General features: G+C 42.5%; 1 protein-coding gene and 1 long non-coding RNA gene across 2 annotated transcripts in view; one reads left to right on the top strand and one right to left on the bottom strand.

Moving 5' to 3' along the window:
* The window catches only part of LOC143028250 (uncharacterized), a 36,593-nt gene extending 16,604 nt beyond the window's left edge, over positions 1 to 19,989 (bottom strand). The window contains exons 1-11 of the mRNA XM_076190068.1: positions 19,457 to 19,989; positions 17,695 to 17,798; positions 16,077 to 16,202; positions 10,927 to 11,040; positions 9,495 to 9,617; positions 8,959 to 9,075; positions 7,491 to 7,607; positions 6,135 to 6,251; positions 5,124 to 5,240; positions 4,670 to 4,786; positions 1 to 35 (exon numbers count right to left, since the gene is read on the bottom strand). The exon at positions 1 to 35 is cut by the window's left edge and continues 82 nt beyond it. Of these exons, the coding sequence (XP_076046183.1) occupies positions 1 to 35; positions 4,670 to 4,786; positions 5,124 to 5,240; positions 6,135 to 6,251; positions 7,491 to 7,607; positions 8,959 to 9,075; positions 9,495 to 9,617; positions 10,927 to 11,040; positions 16,077 to 16,202; positions 17,695 to 17,798; positions 19,457 to 19,772 (1,403 nt within the window). The 5' untranslated portion in view covers positions 19,773 to 19,989. The remainder of the gene's footprint in view (positions 36 to 4,669; positions 4,787 to 5,123; positions 5,241 to 6,134; positions 6,252 to 7,490; positions 7,608 to 8,958; positions 9,076 to 9,494; positions 9,618 to 10,926; positions 11,041 to 16,076; positions 16,203 to 17,694; positions 17,799 to 19,456) is intronic.
* Positions 1 to 20,000, top strand: part of LOC143028253 (uncharacterized) — a 110,738-nt gene that overhangs the window by 18,302 nt on the left and 72,436 nt on the right. The gene's annotated exons all lie outside the window — the stretch shown is intronic.

Raw genomic sequence — 20,000 nt, 5'->3', positions numbered from 1 at the left:
TTTCCCTCACGGCAGGAGTGATAGGAGCAGTCCCTCTGCAAACGGAGGCGGCGAAGGCAGGAGGAGGAGGAGGAGGAGGAGAAGACGGGTCTCAGTAGTCGGCCATGGCGGATCGCCATCGCAATAGGGTTTCCTTTCTTTAACTCACAGACTCACAGACAAGTACACGCGCGAGCACACATACACATACACACGCGCGCGCGCGAGCACACATACACACACACGCACGCGCACGCGCACGCACACACACACACACACACACACACACACTTCAACGAATGGACGGCTTAGAAGACGTTCTGAAGAAAAGTGAAGTCGGTGGATCCCAACGCAAAGAGAAGTGCCTAGTGTTTTTGCAGGGTGGGAGGGAAATTGCTCGTGGAGTAGTGGGAACGTAGGGAAAGAGGAAAAGGGGAGGGATTACTGAGGGAAATGGAAGGAAATGAGGAGGGAGTAGACTTTGCCCAGCCAGACAAGCGGAAGGTAAACAAAAGAATTAGCGAGGATCAAATGTCTAATAAAAATGTAAAGATTAGAAGTATAGAGAGGAGCAATACAGAAGAAAGTGACGAGAATATGTTCCAGGGATTTAAAGAGGGTGGGGGGGACACAACCCCCCCCCCCCCGACTGATAAGACTAGAGGAGAGAGTTGATAAGGTGATCGAGGACTTGGAGCGTAAGTTAGGTAACGTAGACTCCATTTTCCAAAGAATTGAAAGGTTGGAACAACTAGAGAAGGCTAACAGAAACTTAACTGAAGAAATAGAGGACCTAAAAAGACAGTTAGGAAATGTAAAGGAGGAGAATGAGAAATTGAAGAAGAATAGTAATGAAAACAGAGAGAAAATAGCTACAGAAGCTAAAAATTGGAGAATAACTCAAGAAGGGAATAAGGTTTCATTCACTGACATAGTCAAACAGCAATTGAAAGAACATAATGAAGACTCAGTTATTAAAGTGATGAGACAGAAGGAGAATATAGTAAGAGAATTAGCTGACAAAAAGAAATGTATAATTATATTAGGAATGGAAGAGAAACATAACCCAGATAGAACCGCAAGAATCAAGGAGGAAAATGAAAGAGTAAGCAGTTTATTAAAATTAGTCCAGGAAGATGAACCAGAAATTATAAAGGAAATTGAGGAAAAATTCAGACTCGGAAAATATAGTACAGATAAGACCAGACCAATTAAGATTAAATTCAGGTCACAAACAACAGCAGAGAAAATTCTATCCAAGACAGGGAAACTAGCAACAAATGATCAATATAAAAAGGTATGGATAAAAAGAGAAATGAATAAGGAGGGAAGAGAGGCAGAAAAGCAGAAAAGAATTGAAGCTAAGGCAAAAAACGAGGAAAGAACGGAGTCAGAGAAAGAGAGATTCTATTGGAGAGTAGTGAACATGAAAATAAAGCAGTTCGACATACTAAAGAAAAACATAAGGGAAACAGAGAATACAATGGAAGTGGCAGAAAACTAAGAGTGTCTTACACAAATATAGATGGATTGATAACAGGATTGAATGAACTGAATGATTATTTGAAAGAAAAAAAACCGGACATAATGGGAATTGTAGAAACAAAATTAAAAGGCCCACTACCACCCAACAGTGTAGGACATGATACATACAATTATTGGATTAGAAACAGAGAGAAAAAACAAGGGGGTGGAGTTATGTTCCTGACTAAGAAGGATATAAACGTGAAAGGTGTCATATATGGAAAGAATACAGTAGAGATGATTATGATAGAAGTGGAAGACCGAGATAAGAAGAGCAGAAAATTTGTGATCAATTATGTGCCTCCGAAAACAGCCTCATGGGAGGAGAGTGAACATAAAAGTATGTTAGAGGACACAAAGATAGCATTAACTAAAATAATGGAAGACGGAGGAAGAATAGTTATGATGGGCGACTTTAATTGCAAAGAAATCTGCTGGGAAGAAATGACAGTAAAGAGTGGTGATGACTCATGGGGAAATGCTCTACTTGAGATGATTACTGACCATTCAATGACACAATGGATACAAGAGAACACTAGGTATAGAAATGAAGAAGAACCATCGAGGCTAGACTTAATAATTACATCTGAACCTAGAATAGTGGACAAGATTGAATATAAAACACCAATAGGTAAAAGTGACCACATATTGATTGAACTGGAACTTAATGAAGAAAAATATATGAAAAGAAATGAACAATATAGAAAAGGAAGAATGATGTATGAAAAAACAAACTTTGATAAAATAAGAGAATTCTTCCAACAAGAAAACTGGGAAGAAATATACAAAGAAGAAACAACAGTGGAAGAGAAATGGAATATTTTGACAAAAATTTACAAAAAAGGAGTGGAAAAGTATGTCCCAAGACAAAAACAAGAAAAAGAATATGTAAAATGCTGGTACAACAAAAGTTGTAGGGAGTTAAAGGACAAAAGAGACAAAGCCTGGAACAGATGGAAAAAAGACAGAAGACCTGAAAAATGGAAAATATATACTGGTTATAGAAATGAATATGTACAAAAGTGCAGAGAGGAAAAAAGAAAATATGAAAAAGATGTTATAGAAAAGTGTAAAGATCAACCAAAACTATTCTACAGATTTGTAAACAATAAACTGAAAAACAAACAAGACTTAGAGAAATTAAGACAAGGAGGAGTTGAATACACTGAGGAAATGGAAATGGCAGAAATTATGAACAAACATTTTAAATCAGTGTTTACAAGGGAGAACATACAACCTGAAGAGATTGAGTGGAAGGAAAAAGTCCCCCCTATGGAAGAAATAGAAGTAACAAAGAATGAAATATTGACACACTTGGGTAATTTTGATGTCAGAAAATCGCATGGGCCAGATGAAATAGCAAACTGGATTCTGAAAGAATGCAGGAATGAACTGGCAGACAAAATACATAGCATAATAAGCAGTTCCTTAAAAGAAGGAAAAGTTCCAGAAGATTGGAAAAAAGCAAATATAGTACCTATATATAAAGGAGGAAATAAAGAAGAACCTACCAACTATAGACCAGTCTCTCTAACAAGTACAATAGCAAAAATATGTGAAAGAATTATCAAAAGTAGATGGGTAAAATACTTGGAAAAAAACAACGTACTAAATCCAAGGCAATTTGGATTCAGACAAGGACGATCATGCGTCACCAATTTAATATGTTTCTATTCAAGGCTAATAGATATAATACAAGAAAGAGATGGATGGGCTGATTGTGCATTTCTAGACCTAAAAAAAGCTTTTGACAAAGTACCACATAAGAAGTTGCTTAAGAAATTAGAATATGAAGGAGGAATACAAGGTAAATTGCTAAATTGGATGGAAGACTTTTTGCAAGAAAGAAAAATGAGAGTAGTGATAAGAGATCAGCACTCAAAATGGAATGAAGTAATAAGCGGTGTCCCGCAGGGAACAGTTCTGGCCCCAATAATGTTTGCTATATATATTAATGATATGGATGAAGGAATTGAAAGCTATATGAGCTTCTTTGCAGATGATGCAAAATTACTGAAAAGAGTGAAAACTGAAGAAGATTGTGAATCACTACAGAGAGATCTAAATAAAGTACAAGAATGGAGTAGGAAGTGGGAGATGGAGTTCAATACAAAAAAGTGTAGTATAATGGAATTTGGAAAAAGCAAAAACAGAATAACAGGATCATATAATTTGGGAAAAGAAGGAATAAAAAAAGTAGAAAATGAGAAGGACCTGGGAGTCATTGTTATGAATAATATGTCACCTGAGAAACATATAAATAAGATTTTTGGAGAAACTTATAATTTAATAAGAACAATCAAAGTGGCATTTACATACCTGGATGAAGAAATGGTGAGGAAAATCCTAATCACCCTGATAAGACCAAGATTGGAATATGCAGCAACGATATGGTCACCAAGTACAAAAAAATGTATAAAAAAACTTGAAAGAATACAAAGAGCAATTACAAAACTGGCACCAACACTCTCAAAACTATCATATGAAGAGAGACTACAAAAACTTAAACTACAGACACTAGAGCAAAGAAGAGAGAGAGGAGATTTGATAGCTATTTACAGAATCATGAAAGGCATAGAAATTACTGATAGAGAGAATCTGATAAAATGGGATGACAGAAATACAAGAGGACACGGAAAGAAAATAAAAAAAGACAGCTATAGAAGAGATTTGAAAAAGAACAGCTTTCCTCACAGAGCAATAGACAGTTGGAACAAGTTAGATGAGAAAGTGGTGTGTGCAAAAACAATACATGAATTTAAAAATAGTTTAGATAAAATGAGATATGAAGACGGGACCCCACGAGCATAGCTCCCCTTCCCGTAAAATACAACTAGGTAAATACAACTAGGTAAATACACACACACACACACACACACACACACACACACACACACACACACACACACACACACACACACACACACACACACACACACACACACACACACATATATGTACTGAAAGAGTTAAGATGTTGATAATGCCTATGTGTGGTACATTATTTTCTTGCCAACTGTAAATGACTTCAAGTCGCGTGGGTGAAATCATTTGGTCTTCAAGTGTGTGGGGGTGTGGGGGTGTGTGCGGTGGGTGTGGTGGGGGCTTCTATGCTTGGTAGGGGGGGGGTGAAAAGTGAGGAGCAGTTGGCGAAGAAGCAAATTACCTCGTCTGACCCACTCAAGCAGTTCAAGTAGCCGTTACACCGACCGTATGACGAGGTGCATCCCGTGCCGTCGTTGCAAGGTGAAAGAGAGAAGAAACAATCCTGAGGGCAGTGCATCTGGAAAGATATATTTTGTACGTCCCTGGTCGACTGTCAGAGAATATTGATATGGGTCAAGGGCTTTAACAAGGGTGGTGTAGGCAAGGTCATCATATTAAGGCAACAGGGCAGGACTCGTGGTAATGGATTTATAGTGGACAAATTTAGGTTTAAGTAGGAAATAGGCAAGAACTGTTAAAAAAAAAGTTTCATCTCTTGGTAAACAAATCCTTGCCTGTTGCCTCCTTAAATCAAAATCAGTTACTACGATTCCTGCTCTGCTGTCTTGATATGATGACCTTCATCCCTCCTGATGGAGGTCTCCCATATCGGATAAAGACGGCCTCTACTCTACCTCATCGGAAGCATCGACGCAATCCTTGTCCTTGTCGCAACGCATATGGCCCGGGATGCAAGGTCCGTGGCCGCATTTGAACTGGTTGGGGGCGCAGTCCTCCGAGGGGCAGTCGTCCTGTTCGGAAGGAAGAAACAGAGAGGTGAGGGCCGGGCGGGCACGTCCGCCAGAACGGATCTACGCGTGCGCGCGTGCGTGCTCGTAGACCAGTGGTTCCCAAACATTTTTTGGCCGCGGTCCAAATCCAGATCTGGTGAAGATGTGGAGACCCAAGCATCAAAAAGCATTTTCGAAAGTCTTCTTTTATTGAAGATACAAGTGTAGGGAAGCTTTTGATTGAAATTATTTTTTTTTTCTAACAAGGTCTCGCGACCCATTCTTGAACACTTCGCGACCCATAGTTTGGGTCGCGACCCATAGTTTGGGAATCGCTGTCGTAGACGGTCGCCATAGCCAATGGTGGGAGTATCGAGGAATGAACAGAGAAAATGGTACACACTCAGGGGGGAAAACTGACAAAACAGTTCTCGGCAGGGGAGACACTCGATGGTATTCCTGAAAAAATTTCTTTCCTTATATAAATCTTTCCTTATATAAATCTTATATAAATTCTTGGAAGGGAAAGATTTTTTTTAGGAATACCACTGTAAGAATCTTACGGTGGTATTCTTAAAAAAATCTTTCCTTATATAAGTCTTTCCTTATATAAATCTTTCCTTATATAAATCTTATATAAATTCTTGGAAGGGAAAGATTTTTTTAGGAATACCACTGTAAGAATCTTGCGGTGGTATTCTTAAAAAAATCTTTCCTTATATAAATCTTTTCTTATACAAATCTTATATAAATCCTTGGAAGGGAAAGATTTTTTAGGAATACCACCGTAAGAATCTTACAATGGTATTCTTAAAAAAATCTTTCCTTAAATAAACCTTTCCTTATATAAATCTTATATCAATCCTTGGAATGGAAAGAATTTTTTTTCAAGTATACCACCGACTGCCAACTTACCTCGTCGGCCTCGTTGGAGCAGTGAGCTTTGCCATCGCAGCGGAATATTCCCGAAATACAAGAATCACCGCACCAGAACAGAGCCGGCTCTTTGCACTCTTCTTCCGAACACAGCGTCTGTGAAAAACAAGGCAAGGCTATAACGAAATAGTACACGAAGAAGAAAAAAAAAAAAGGAATAATAACCAAGAGGCTTGGTAGAAGAAAGTGTATATACACACATACATGTGTATGTATATACATATATATGTGTGTGTGTGTATGTATATATGTATATATATATACATATATACATGCATATACACAGTATATATATGTATATATACATATATATGTATATATATACATATATATATGTATATATATGTATGAATATATATATATACAGTATATATATATATATACATATATGGATACATATATATAAATATGTATATATATACATATGGATATATATATATATATATATATATATATATATATATATATATATATCACGAAGAACCCACAGTCGGTTACTCTTTTGGGGAGGGGGGGGGCATAGAGAATAGCAAGACCAGGGTGCGTGCAGGACCCTCCCCAGCACCCTTGCATGTCGTCGTCGTCGTCGTCGTCGTCTTCTGTTGTCTTTGGTGTCTTGTCACTAACCCTGGCCCTTCCCGAGGCAACTTTTTCGTCCCTGAGCAAGTTCTCACTTAGGTAGGTAGGTAGACAGGTAGGCAGGACGAAGGCCAACCCGAAAAATCTACCAATGAGCACCTTCAGTAACATCATTTGGTCACTGAAAAAATATCCGCGCTCTCATCATAAGCGTCGCCCCACCTTGTAGCAAGATCACGCCTTAAAGAATTAGTTTTTTTGTAATGTACGTGCACCATTAGTTTCCTGCATTAATTAATTGTCACCCATTGAAGCTAGTAGTTATGTAGATATATTTTGAATAACAATTTTATGTTTCTCATAGCAATATATAAATATTGACTGTATTAATTTTCTATATTGTAGCAATAGTAGTTTGTGAACTGATTTGTGTATATTACTCCTGAATATAAGATATGCACTTTCTTATGTACAGCCGTTAAGACAGCGGCCTGATTCACCTAGAGTCGTGTTGTAATTTGAATAAACAAGTCCAAAGAAAATTGGAGTTTCTTTCTATCCTTCTCCCACGGATAATTTCCATCAGTATGTGGTGGCAACATTCCACTACAACCTAGCCTCTCCCCGACCTCTAATAATCCAGTAGTCGGACGGTGGCATGGCCCCTGTGACGTCAGGCGCTAAGGGCTATTTTCCTGAGGATCATGACTGGTGTGAAAGCATAGCCTGGACTCTGCAAGCAACTCTGTGACGCACCTCATCAGAAGCATCGACGCAGTCGACGACGCCATTGCATCGCGCGTTTGCCGCCACGCATGCGCCGTACGCGCAGCGGAACTGGTCTTCCGTGCAGGTTCGATTGCCGCAGAACATCTGAAAATAGAAGAGGGAAAAAAGTGAATACGAGAGATGCAGATGCGCTGCACAGGATTAATCTGTGTCGTGAATGAAGCATCTGTTGTTTACCATAATCGCAGACAGGAGGCGAAACTCTAGGAGCATTTTTTTGTACGAACACGATACAATGATTTTTTCCTTTCTACTGACTCCCGACGCATCTTTTTTCCCAGCCATGTTGTCAAATTAAAGTGAGTTTCCCCCACTTACTCCCAGTTTCGGAACCACAGCCCATAAATTCATCGACTGGTGATCTATAAAGGTGCGACCACACTGCACACAGTTTACTGGGAGGGTAGAGGGTAGCGGGATGCCTAGCGGGTTAGAGGCAAGAACAAACACATGTTATCTAATACGAGTGGCCATACCGGACGCGGGTAGTGGGTTCCCTCCAAGCTTATCGCTACCCCCGTCCAGTAGGGTGTGGCCATATTGCACGTGGTTTGCTGGGAGGGTAGCGGGATGCCTAGCGGGTTAGAGGCAAGAACAAACACATGTTATCTAATACGAGTGGCCATACCGGACGCGGGTAGCGGGTTCCCTCCAAGCTTATCGCTACCCCCGTCCAGTATGGCCACTCGTATTAGATAACAGGTGCTTGTTCTTGACTCTGACCCACTAGGCATCCCGCTACCCTTCCAGCAAACCACGTGCAATATGGCCACACCCTAAGACCAGGAAGATTGCCAGACTTGGTACACAAAACTCCGAGATCCAAGCCAGGCGTACATCCTGATATTGAAATATATCTTTGAAAAGTGTTTCCGTTCCGAATATTGGTGAAATCTGAACTTTAGAGGTTTCCATTAAACACACACACACACACACACACACACACACACACACACACACACACACACACACACACACACACACACACACACACACACACACACACACACACACACACACACACACACACACGCACACACACACACATACACACACACACACGACCAGGGCTGAAGTGATTTCAGTATTGCTGCGTTGTGAGTTGTTATTCCAACTCTCGTGGGCGGGGAGTTGGGTGTATGTGTGTGCATGTAAGGTCACAGCATTACCCATAGATCGGTCATATATGAGCTCTGAGCTCTCTTCCGGGAGGGAAATGGCTGTCGATCATGAGTCCAACACGTGATCCAAGACCATGGTGAATCACACATACACACACACACACACACACACACACACACACACACACACACACACACACACACACACACACACACACACACACACACACACACACACACACACACACACACACACACACACGATTGCTCCAACTAGGGGAAAAGGTGTTTGGATGTTAGGGTCGGGGTCTTACCTCGTCCATGGCTCGCGTGCAGTCCCTCTTGCCGTCGCAGATGGCGGCCTCGCTCATACAGGCGTCCCCGTCAGGGCAGAGGAGCTCTCCTTCGGCGCACGCCCCCGCGCAGCCAGCCTGGAACGTTTCGCAAAGAGTTGATGCCACATCGGCGGGAGTGAAGGGTGGAAGGTTGTTTGAGTCGAGGGAAGGAGGGACGAGACTGCGCGTGAAAGGCAGACTGGTCATGGAAAGTATGGCGAAACTATTTCTTTATTTCTATTAAAGGTAAAGACAATATCATTGCGGTCATGGAACCTGAGGGAAGTCATTTTATAGCTGCTATCTTCAGGTCTCGAACTGAGTCACAAAGCCATGCCAAGAAGACAAACTGGGAGAAGAAAAAACGTTCCTGGGCAAAGACTGTGATTCATAACCACGGAAGAAAAAAGAAATAAAGAAAAAAAAGAGACCGACGATTCGTTTTGAATAACGAAAGTAGAGAATGCTGTGACTCACTAGCACGAGATGATCCGAGGGCTAGACTCACGACTCACCTCGTCAGCGGCGTCGCTGCAGTCGGCGTGGCCGTCGCAACGGGATCCTTTGTAGGTGCATTGTCTGTCGGCCTCACACCAGACCCGGCCATCTGCCTCGCAGACCTCAGCCGAGCAGTTCCTCTGCGCTCGCAGAAGAGGAAAATAACGCACAATTCGTAAGAACAAATGCACGATGGGATCGTCATGGCTTAGCCGCAAACACGCGCAGGCACAACTCACACACACACACACACACACACACACACACACACACACACACACACACACACACACACACACACACACACACACACACACACACACACACACACACACACACCTATGTACGCACTCACGCATGCACACACACACACACACACACACACACACACACACACACACACACACACACACACACACACACACACACACACATACACACACACACACACGATCAGGGCTGAAATAATTTCAGTATCACTGCGTTGTGAGTCGTTATTCCAACTCTCGTGGGCGGGGAGTTGGGTGTGTGTGCGTGTGCGTGTAAGGTCACAGCATTGCCCATAGATCGGTCATATATGACACACACACACACACACACACACACACACACACACACACACACACACACACACACACACACACACACACACACACACACACACACACACACACACACACACACACACACACACACCTATGTACGCACTCACGCATGCACACACACACACACACACACACACACACACACACACACACACACACACACACACACACACACACACACACACACACACACACACACACACACACACACACACACACACACACACACACACACATAGTTCGAATCCCTCCCAGGGCTGAAATAATTTCAGTATCACTGCGTTGTGAGTCGTTATTCCAACTCTCGTGTGTGTGTGTGTGTGTGTGCCAGGTCACAGCATTACCCATAGATCGGTCATATATGACACACACACACACACACACACACACACACACACACACACACACACACACACACACACACACACACACACACACACTTCTTCTTCATCAGATGATTTTTTTTAACATGAGGCGAGTCGTCACTGACTGTCTTATCTGCCCAAGTGGATAAACCTAAAATGTTATTATGACAACCGGTGAAGCACAGGATGTAAGATTTCCTGTTTTTATGTGGCGCTGTTGCCTTAGGTGCCGCCGTCCAAGCAACAACTAAAGTTTAGTCCGTCATGTTGTTTTTTTCTGTTTGTTTTGCTGACAGCACTTTTGATCTGTAACTTACCTATTTACCCTACCCTATAACTATTACTAGACAAAAAGCTGAGGAGACATCCCCTCGCTTCACCTCCAATGAGTTCCCAATTTGGACTTTTTTTTTTTTCTTCAGCTAAGTTGACTGAAAGGAGGGAAGGAGACCCTAACGATGGCATGCTGCCCTTCGCACCTCGTCACGACCGTTTTCGCAGTTATAGCGTCCGTCGCATCTCAGAATCCGGTGAATGCACTCGCTGCCGCCGCACCAGAATTGGTCGTCTCGGCAGTAGTGCTGGCAGTCTTTCTGCAAAGGAGAAGAGGAGCATAAACAGCGTCGATCTGGTGTAGCTTGGAGCATCGCCTTATGCGGTGCTGTTGTGGCCACTTCAACAATGAAACGGAAACATCGCTTCGCTTAACGATGCTGGAATTGTTTTACGTCAACGATGTCGTCCAAAAGGAATCATTCTAAAAGAAATCACATGGAATTTTGAATGTGCCTGCCATTTGACGGGAAATAACAAAACGTTCCGCAAATCTTATCGTTCTCCCCCCCCCTCTGTACGACGAAACCTGCGCCGGGTCAGTGAACGACACATACACACATATACATACATGCATATATATATATATATATATATATATATATATATATATATATATATATATATATATATATATATATAAATATACATATACATACACACACACACACACATACACACACATATATATATATATATATATACATATATATACACATAAAGTATATATTCACGGAGACATATAACCTATAGGCCTGTGCAACAATGAACAACATACTGTATACATTCTTACTGGCAACGAGTAGTTCAGAGATATCAAGGGGTTCACACTGGGGTATTTTTCCTCCAATTTCCGATTAATCAGCAGTATCGTTAACCTCCAGAACTCGTTCCACCGTAAAATCACTTTCTGGCAAACTATTTTGTTTTCTCAAGACTCTACATAGAATGTCGTTTGATATAACGGGAGGATTTTTTTTTCTTTTTGCTCCAGCATCTCAGATTCCTTTCCAAAAGCCGCGGGCTGAAAATCTGCTCCGAAAGTCGAAGGAAAAATAGCCCAGTGTGATAACCGGTTGGGTTTGTTTGTGACTCATCCGGTCGCGTTGATCGAACAAACTTTGCTTGAAGGAATTGACCTGAGAAGACCCCGTTCTCCTTTCCAGCTCTCGTTCTTACTCATAAAAACATGTGAACATTTGAATGGAAGAGACTGCAAGAGACCATAAGGCCTACACAAGGCAGATCCATGTCCACTACCACTTATCAACCCTTTCAATAAGATGAATTAATCTTCTCTTAATATAACCAATTGTTTCAGCGCTAACTACATAGTTACTAAGCCTATTATATTCGTTAACCACTCTAATGGTAAACCAGTTCTTGGTTATTTCCTTCTTAAACCTAAATTTGTCCAATTCATATCCATCGCTGAGAGTCCTACCCTGTTGTCTTAATATGATGACCTTGCCTGCATGATCTTGGTTAAAGCCCATGACCCACACACACTATCCAATATTCTCTGAAACCTTTTAGTCTCTACTGATGTCTTCTATTCTTCACTAATTCTTTATCCAGCGATGATTTAGTTTCCTTACAAATATTTCCCAATTTCCCTCACAGAAGTTAGGAAATTGGGGAATATAACTGACCTGTCTGAGGTTAGTTAGTGTGAAAATAGAGTTATTGTTTTGAAACTACTGAGCGTCAACTTCCTGCCCTGTTTCCACGGGTTTCACCATTGCTGACAGTTTCGAGTTCGTTTGAGTCAAAACGACTTCGGTTCCAGTATCTTATTTTTTCAAATCTCCAAATATCAAATTATCTTTCCGTTATATATAACAAAGCTGAATGATGAACTAAGATATTCTAAACCTACAAGTGATATACTGTTGAAATGTTCTTAGAGAAGTGTAGATTTCTGTAAACGGAGTTATATTCTAGTTACTCAGATGGAAGTTAGAAGATGGACGCGGAAGGAAAAACAGCTATTTCGACATTTCTTCCTGCAAACCATAGGCTGATTTTGGCGCATCTGCCTACACATGCACGTATAGTGTAACTCATTAAAAAAAAAAAAAAAAAAATCCGGTGCATCATGTTACTGGAATCGCAATGGGATTGATGTCATTTAAGAGTCACTGGATTATGACCCATGAGAGCCGTTCATCCAGCTTGCCATTGCAGTATTTTTTTCATTATTATATCTCTGAAGAAAATGGTTGAATATTCAATGTGTAGATAAAAAAATTGCTATGTTGCCCCTCAGTTATCTAGCTCACTGTGAAAAAAATCTTGGCGACTCTTAGACGATGATGTCGTTTAAGATGACGTCACAGTGGGCATTTCTCGCTTCTTCGTTTGAGTAGAAACGACTTCGGTTACGATTTTTTTTTAAATTTCCAAATGTCAAATTACTTTTGCGTCATACATTGAGTTGCTGAATGACGAACAAAGAGAAATTAAACCTAAAATACGAATATCAGGCACATTGTTGAGATGTCCTTAGTCTAGAATACTGTGTTCGAAGTCGTTTCTACTCAAACGAAGTAGCAAAAGCGGGTAGCGTACTAGAGTAATGTGCTGCCACACCTTGTTACCTCTTGGGAGGCAGTGAGGAGCGAGTGGCTTGATCGCAGTGTATCGGTTACTTCCAAATAGCAAAGTCGTTCATTGTTCAAATACTTCGAATGCTGTTGTTCATGATCAAAACGTGTTTAGCGTTTTGTGATACTAAGTTAAAGTGTCTGTGTTGTGGTTGGTCAAGGACATTTTTTCTTATTCAGCACAGGAAAATAATTAATGTGTAGAAAATGTATATCAGCTCGGCGCCAACTGAAGATTCCGAGGACTGTGGATAAGTGTCATAGTGATATTCTAAATACTCAAACCAACTAATAGGAACAACGGTAAGCGATTTGCCAGTGCTTAAAGCACTACTAAGTATTTCAGCGGCTTTGACCCATCGTTTTTCGCTCATATTTCCAAAATAACCATTCACATCAGCATGACATATTAGCACAGCCTAATTCACACCCTGCCTTAATTTTTGACGTAATAGTGCAGTCACAAGTGTATTCAATTGCGGCGTTTACTCTTGATATTAAGTGTGTCGTAGCCGACACCCGTGAAATAAATCGAACAACTGAAGTTGTGACGTCATCACAAACTACCTCGTGTGTCCCATCCTCCTCCCAACTTCACTTGTTCGATTTACTTCACGGATGTCACCTAACTTTATCTCAGAATGAGCTCGTTCAGATAATCCAAAACCCCAACTATTAGCTTGTAAAGATAATCTTTGGAACACTGGGGTTGAGGATCTTCACAACGTCCCTTGTGTCATGCACTATACTACCTGAGTGGCCACATGCTATACACACGAGTGGGATGGAGGTTCCCCTTTCTTGGTCGAAGTTCGCTCTGCGCCAAACCTCGCTGGTAAGTGGCGGAGGAAGTTGAGTTTAAGACTGACTATTGCCTCACAAGGACACCAGAGGCTTGTTACATGAAGTGTCGTTTTCTAGTAAGGCTCCGCTCCACTGCTGACACAGCGCTCCGCAGAACCCCACCTCACTTTTTTTTTTTATTCTTAGTTGTTTGTGGTACGACTTTCGTTTCGGTCGTAGCATTCAGTGAGCAGATAGATCTTCGGCTTCTCCTTGAACACGGCTTTACTCTCCCTAGTCTTTTATGTCACCAGGCAGCCTGTCTTGGTGCACTTCTTACAAAAACTCTGAGATCAGTTTCTAAGTTGCTCCTCGGTTCATCCAACCGATGCCGGGTCTAGACAATTAGTTTTTGTTGAACCAGAAGCACTGCACACCGGAAGGAAACACCCATGATGACTGACAGACAGACTGATACGGTGATTCTGATACTGTTCATTCATTCGTTTCAACCCTGACATTCGTTTGATTATTCGTTTATTCCTTTATGCATCTGTTCAGTCATTCATCGTTTATTCATGGACTTGTAAAAAGTCATCCTTTTAGTTGTTTAGAATTGATGATAAACGCAAAGCATAGATGTTATTTGTTTTTTTAAGTGTTTACCCAGCCAAATAATAAAACTTTGAACTGTACTACTGTACTGTGCTGTAAGGTAGTGTACTATACTACAGTCGGGTAGGTGCCGCGCACCACGCACGCAGGTTGATTCCATTGCCTGGACTGCTGTGGAGGGGTTCACACACAACCGCTCAGTTTTTCCTTGACTATGCGGTACCGCCGCGGTTTCCGCGCGGTTCAAACCACTATTGTGAACAGGGCTTAAGGGTAACAGGAAATGCCTGAATGTCCTTCAGAATGGAGGCTCCAGGCTGAAGTGTAGAGAGATGATGATTTTTGGCGGACCAATCACGCAATTTGCTTTTATGATTGGGAACGAATCTAAGTAAATGATAATCATTTTTACCTTGTATTACCCCTCGGTTTTACTTCCTCTTAACTCTCGTCTAAAGAACATAAGAATGGAGGAGGCTGCAAGAGACCATAAAGCCTACACTAGGTAGTTCCATTTCCATTACCACCTGTCATCCCCATCCAAAGGGGTATTTAACCCTCTCTTTAAACATCCAGTAGTTACAGTGCTCACTACATGGTTACTAAGTCTATTTCATTAACCACTCTATTGGTAAACTAGTTCTCGCCCATTTCCTTCTCTGAATGCGGTTTTGACCGCATCTATGACCGCCTGTTTGATGCGAGATTGTTCCCCAAGAATGGAACCGCTGATTATTGTCGACAGAACACTGTTATTTTAGGACCCTGGCCGGGGTTGTCGATGGAGCAAGTATATACAGTACCTCTGCTAGGTTGGTTTAGGCTACTTCGGTTAGTTTAGTTATTGGCCATAGGGAGTTGAGGAGAACGAGGAAGATAATTTGCAAACTTTAACTATCTGTTCTTGTTGCCATCCCACTCGTCAGTTAGCATGTGTTCCTCATTCGTACACTCTGGGGGTAAAAACACAATTTTTTTTTGACACTTTTAGGTACCCGTCGCGGGAGCGCCGACGCAAGAGACGATGGGAACCAGGTACGTTCTTCTTCTGTTTTGAATTTGGTCGCCACCCTTCTACAAACTCCTGATTCGGGAGTAGGGAGTTATTGGATTGTTTAAGCGACTGGGGAGATACAACCCTCCTCGATGTCACATGTGTGGAAAGTAAAAATGGCGAGCATCTGCAGCTCGTACATTTTCCAAGCAGTACGTTTATAAAAAAAAAAAAAAAAAGACTTATTGCTAGAGGATGCGTCGATTCCATAAACAGAAACCCATAAACGTAGGCCTACCTCATCCAATCTACTTTGCTCACAGTCGTAGTCTTTGTCGCAGACCCAGACCTTGGGGACGCATTTCTTCGGTTCTTCGGGGCCACACCATATTTCCTCCGGGGAACATTTCACCTCACAGTGGGTCTGAAAACCGGGAAGGCACAGAACTCAGTTATCAGTGCTTGTGACAAGTGAGAGCGAAGGAAATGGGATTTTTTGTACTAGAATTTAGAATGATATTGGATTATGTATCAGCGGAATATGTAGAAAAGATGTTATTCCATTATAGATGTATTCAGAAGTTCGTTTGAAAAGAGAAAAATCCTAGCACAGTCGACATTAACGTTGCCATTGATACTTGATCGAAGGGAATAGAAAATTTCACAAAACAATGGGCCATTATTTGCAAACAAGAAAAGAATCCATGCAAGAAAGACATTTTTGGAGGGAAGAGGTAGAAAATCTTATCATACCTGATTCTACGATAGAATCACGGGCTGTTAAAGGGAGAGATATGACTGTCAAAGGGAGAGATATGGTCGAGTGGGAGATGGTGGACGTTACAGCCTGATGGAGGTGGCGGGTTGGTTTCCCTTGGAAGAACGAGGTCGCTTAACAGTTGCAAGAGCAAATGTGATATTGTATAAGTCATGAATATCAGTGAAATGATTAACCGAAAGCCGTGCAACACAGACGGTCGTGTGGACAAATCAGGGCTTCGAAAAGTCTGACACCAAAGTTTTGTTCTGAAAGCTGGAAAACAAAGGAGAGGTTGCTGGATTGTCTGAGCGCATTACCGAATGAAGTATGTCTAAGAAGGCGACGACAGGAGTACCGCAGGGGTCTGTGTTGGCGCCGTGCATGTTCTTATTGATAAATGGCTCGGCTGGAAAAAAATAGTCATCTAAATATTTTTGCTTCCAGATTGTGTCAAAACTGCGAATAGGTTGGCTGGCTGGAAAGCAGCAGATTTTGCGAAATCTTAAAAGAAACTTTAAACTTTGTGTCTTAAACCAAAAAGCTGAGGGTGGAGGCAGAAACCGGGAAGATTGAGAATGGAATAGCAGCGCAAAAGAAAAGTAGAAGGAATATCTTGATGGGGGGGGGGGAGCTGTCAGCTGAAGAAAGAAATGCTGTAGAGAGAAGAAAGAGAGCCTGGAGGTAGCGGTGAGTCGAACTTTCCTTTGAAACTGCATCGATCAACTGGAAAGTTTTGTTTTGGCTGCCTCCGTGTGGTATCGTGCAGTCAAAGGGTCATCAAAAGACACAAAGGAAGAAGATATCGTGAAATTAGTTCCCTCAGCCCTTCAGACTTAGCTTGTAGAAGGTAAAGCAACAGTCTGAAACCCACAGGAAAGAAATGTAGAACAAACTGGATAACATTGGCAGGATTGTAATGGGATGGGTGCCTTATGCAATAGGATGAAACACGTTGGAACTACATCTGGAACAAGGAAGGGTGAGACGGAACAGTCTCAGTGCGGGGATTCACGAGGTAAAAGAGAGACATGGAAGGTTTATCTAGCAATCATTACGGGTGCAACAAGAGCATGGCGTAAAAGGGATATTAAGGAGATCAGTTTGCCTGGCAGACTCTGGCAGAGGGCGTAGACTCCCTGCCGTTGGGTCTTCTTACCTCGTCGGATCCGTCGCTGCAATCTTTAGAGCCGTCGCACCGCTGACTGTTCTTGACGCACACCCCGTTCCCGCAACGGAAGTCGTCCGCCTCGCAGGGTATGGCTGGGTGACAAAAGGAAAGGAAGCCTATAACACAGATTATGAAAAAAGAAGAAGGAACAGGGGAGAACACAAAGAAAGTGAGAATAAAAGGAACAACTGGCCGGTCTTCAGTGTGACTCTCCGTCTTTAAGAAATCCGTTCCTGGTGTCATTCTCGAGATGTCTTGTCTTCAGTTGTTAGTCAGTTCGTTAACTCCGTTCATCTCCATCAACAAGTGATAAACTTTACTCTGGCTAATTTCAATTGATTCTATTATGATATGGGTTATAGCAGTGACGAGAAGGGTGAAGATGATCTCCATGGAAACTGGCAACATGTAAGACGCATCTGAGATAGCAAACCTAGGAACTGGTTATAACCTCAGAACAACCCGTCTCCAAAGACGTTTATCAGTTCAATTTTATTCAAAAAGAAACTATCAGCGTAAGTATTTTTCAGAGACTCGTCATGTGGAAAAAACTACAAGTGAGGGAAGAAATATTATATAAGTGTTGTGATTGCCAAAAAAAAAAAAAAAAATAGATTTAATTTTTGATAGAGACTTTGTTGGGCCATGCAGTTGTGTCTTTAGATAGCTGGGACAACTGACAGTAATGAACGTGCCGGTCATGTTAAAGGCACAGAATTCTTATGCCTCCAACTGTAGGATTGTCACTAACGTCAATCACTGTGGATAGCGTCGGTGCCTGTCTTGCGTGCACGCGTCAGGTGCACCACACAGGAGCTGCATAAAGTCGTCAGTAGGTCCTCCTCCTCCTCCTCTTCCTCCCCTCCTCCTCTTCCTCCCCTCCTCCTCTTCCTCTTCCCCCTCCTCTTCCTCTTCTCCCTCCTCTTCCTCTTCCTCTTCCCCCTCCTCTTCCTCCTCTCCCTCCTCTCCCTCCTCTTCCTCCTCCTCCTCCTCTTCCCCCTCCTTTTCCTCTTCCCCCTCCCTCTCCTCCTCTTCCTCCTCCTCCTCTTCTCCTCCTCTTCCTCCTCCTCCTCCTCTTCCTCCTCCTCCTCTTCCTCCTCCTCTTCCTCCTCCTCCTCCCCCTGAGGGTATTACTTGGAGTACGGACGTCATAAGTTCTTTGCAGTTATTACATTAGGGGCCTTATTGTCACCCCTGTGGTCTAGGGTCCCACAATAGTATTTCATGACTGGATCTCGTAAAAAAAAAAAAAAAAGAAAGGAAAAAGAAAAAGAAAAAAATCTAATCACTTCTAATATCCACTATCCTCCATAAATCTCTCAGTGTGTGTGCATGTCTATGTGTGTATATGTGTGTGCGTGTGTGTCTGTGTGTGCGCGTGTGTGTGCATGTGTGTGTGCGTGTACGCGTATGTGTGTGTTTGCATGTGTATATGTGCGCACGTCTGTATTTATGTGTTCGTTTGTTTGTGCATGCATGTTTGTGTGTCTGTGTGTGTGTATACGTGTGTGTGTATACGTGTGTGTGTACGTGTGTGTGTGTGTACGTGTGTGTGTACGTGTGTGTGTGTGTGTGTGTGTGTGTGTGTGTGTGTGTGTGTGTGTGTGTGTGTGTGCGTGCGTGCGCGCACGCGTAGGTGCAACATCCCCCCCCCCCCCCAAGGATAGAAACTGCCTATTACAGGCGACAAAATACCAATAACTCTCTTCGGGCTCCCTGTTGCAATAATGAACACAGATTTGTATTTTACCTTCCCGCAGTTCAACCACCTCCTGTTGGCACCTGTTCTTGGTGCGCTTGAGCCTCCTGATCTCGTCCCACACTTCTTCTATGACTTTCTCCAACCGCTCCATGTTTTCGTAAGAGGCGCAAGAGAACATCGAGTGCATTTCATCCTCAAAGCTTCTGAGCAGGTTCTCGGCCTTCTTCGACTTTCTCTCTCTGTTGGCCGAGCTGACAGTGACCTCCCCAAGGAGGAGGAGGAAGAAGAGGAGGAGGATTGGCGCCAAGGGTAGGTGGCGAGATGCGCAGGAAACCTCCTGAAGACGTCGCCGTTGAAGACCCATACTTCTTTGTTGCTAGACTGACTCCCGGAGTGCCAAGTCTTGACGCCGATTTACAAGCCACAGTCTACTGTGGAAACGTGCCAAGAGCCACTAAGGAGTCTGGGAATTTGCGGAAACTTCGAATAGGAAGATACACCGTATATAAGGACAACAACGGAGGCGCGCGGGGAACAACTGCAACAGTGCACAATCAAGCAAGGACTGTAGAAGTCTTGCGGGAGAACACGA

Source organism: Oratosquilla oratoria, chromosome 9 (genome assembly GCF_046742065.1).
Source record: "Oratosquilla oratoria isolate Oo_2021 chromosome 9, ASM4674206v1, whole genome shotgun sequence".
Lineage (NCBI taxonomy): Eukaryota > Metazoa > Arthropoda > Malacostraca > Stomatopoda > Squillidae > Oratosquilla > Oratosquilla oratoria.
Note: the sequence above shows the minus strand (reverse complement) of the source record. Positions and strands in the feature narration are given on the sequence as shown.